This window comes from Rhipicephalus sanguineus, unplaced genomic scaffold (assembly GCF_013339695.2).
Source record: "Rhipicephalus sanguineus isolate Rsan-2018 unplaced genomic scaffold, BIME_Rsan_1.4 Seq225, whole genome shotgun sequence".
In the NCBI taxonomy this organism is placed as follows: Eukaryota; Metazoa; Arthropoda; class Arachnida; order Ixodida; family Ixodidae; genus Rhipicephalus; species Rhipicephalus sanguineus.
The window spans coordinates 676,785-678,967 of record NW_023614810.1 but is presented as its reverse complement, the minus strand read 5'-3'; the positions used below and the strand labels follow the sequence as shown (position 1 = coordinate 678,967).

Sequence of the window (2,183 nt, the reverse complement as noted above, 5' to 3'; positions counted from 1 at the left end):
AATGGCATAAATTAATTTAATCTCCTGTAAACCCCCTCTCTGAAGAACCGGCTTTTTTTTTTTTTTTTTTCTGGGGAAAGGTGGCACCACTGCCTTTTTATCAAGTTTTCTTGATCTCTCCCGCTTAGCGCTAAAAATGTGTGTGAATCACCAACTCGCCCAACCGCATGTGTTTGTTTACAAGACAACGTAACCAATTTTTACCGATAAAGAATTGTGTTGGCCGTTAAACTCTGTGACGCCCCGGCGGGTTTGAGCGGGAATTTCAAGGCGCTACATGTGCTTTTGCCAAGTGCGGCGAAAGTGGTGCTTTTGACATTTGTGCAATAATTTTCTTTTTTCGCGTGCTCACCCTGCATAGCAGCTACGGAGGTCTGAGCCGAGGCGGTCTCCGGCCGACTCATCATGCGTGTCACGATGCGCTGAAGCACCGAGTGGCCGTCGCAGTGCGGCAGGCGAAGCAACTCCTCCACGTCGCGTACAGAGAACGGCTCCTGGTTCACGCCGGACTCGCAGGCGAGCGTGCACAGCGCGTATTCGTAGCCCTGGCTCGACAGGTAGTCCTGGATCAACCACAAGATCACCTGGCAAGAGCAAAAGAAACGCTTGAAGGTAAATGTATGACAGGGTTGGTTGTGGCGATCCAGACTAATCCGTGGACATTTATAGCGCCGCTCACTGTCAGCTGCCGTTGCTTTCGGGCCAATTTTGAGTGGAAAACCCTTCCTGCATTTGAAATATCCGAGTGATGCGCTCACCTGATGGAGAAGCGTGCGCGAAGAGCGCTGGGCGCTTTGCGTAGTGATCGTGAGCGCTTCGACAAACTTGTAGCGCAGGCGCGCGCGAAGATCATTAACGACGCCTTGCTCTTCGAGGAAGCGGCACATCTTGAACCTCATCTCTTTGAAGGTTAGACCATCAAGCTCTTTCCTAGCGTCCATTGTGCTATCTATGCTAATACAGAGCAGAAAGACAACAGCATTGAGAGATTCGAGACATTTAAATAACGAGCTTTACTGACACCGCCATGACACGCAGCGTTGCTAATGCACTAAAAGAGGAGCGCTAAGTTTGACGCAAAGAATGTATCAAGTCAAATTTCAATGCATAATTTTCATGTCATCCAGAATATCAGCAATTCCATTAAAAATTATTTTCTTGCCATTCACAATAGGCGAACATCTTGAATTGGTAAAATAAGCTAGGGTTATTATAGACCAATAGAACCTCTGGAGTGGCAGTCCCGGCCGCCGCCAACGGGAGCAAGTGAAGCCGCCGGCGGCCATGTAGCTAGAGGAAAAACAGGGCGCGACCGCCATAGACGGCAATGGAATACGCGCGGCGCGCGCGTTGGTTTGCAGTCCCACAATCAAAAAATGAGATGGAAACTGCTTTAAAGTTACACCACGAACAGTTGCCTCTTCTCGTTTATGAGACAAATTATGTCATACACCCATTGTCAGCTGCAGACTTTCAGAATAATCTGTTGTCGAAGAGGTGCTTCGTATATCGAGCGCGCGCGTGTTTCCGTAGCCTAAACGGTACACAAGCGGAAGTTCCGGTTTAATATTAAGAAAAGTGGTAAAGGGCGAACACGCTAACTACTGCTACGTCTGAATACAATAAAAGAAATCATTGCTTTTTGTACAACAAGAAAAGCCTTACGATAAACTCCTGTTTATTAATGTTTCGGCTATAGCGTTTGGGTGGCCCTCTCGTGACGGCTGTCGGGGAATCCTTTTGTTGCCGTCAGCTAGGTACCTAGGTGACCTAGGGACAAAATCTCTCTTTATTTTTGGCGGTGCTTTTTGGAACGGTCGCTCCACCGGCTGATGCACGCTTGAACTACTTGAACGGGCTTGGGCTTTCGTCTCCTGTCTCTACACCGACGACGATGACCGCGAGTCGGGCAGCTTTCGTTTCGACAACGTAGTACGCGAACCGGTGCTCCGTAGCGACTTCGTCGTGGCTGCCTCGAACAACATGGACGTCGAAGGCGAGGATGCTGCATTGCGCTGCCTTGCCACAATTGAGTAAGTAGTGATCTCCATTATTGCGAGCTTTGTCTCTGTCAGCTAGAAATGCCGAGTCTATCAATTGAATACCAGAAAGCGTGACAATATGCTGTCGTTCTTACGATGTGGATTCGGAGCGTGATAAACATTTCGAACTGGGGCACAAGA

At 48.7% G+C, this 2,183-nt stretch overlaps 1 protein-coding gene across 1 annotated transcript; it reads right to left on the bottom strand.

Annotated features, from left to right (window-relative positions):
• Positions 1 to 200: 200 nt before the first annotated feature.
• On the bottom strand, positions 201 to 1,028 carry LOC125756168 (uncharacterized). The gene is made up of 2 exons (XM_037646502.2): positions 759 to 1,028; positions 201 to 584 (listed from the first exon to the last, which is right to left on the bottom strand). The coding sequence occupies exons 1-2, from the start codon at positions 939 to 941 to the stop codon at positions 201 to 203; spliced, it is 567 nt and encodes a 188-aa protein (XP_037502430.2). The 5' UTR covers positions 942 to 1,028.
• Between the last annotated feature and the right edge of the window lie 1,155 nt (positions 1,029 to 2,183).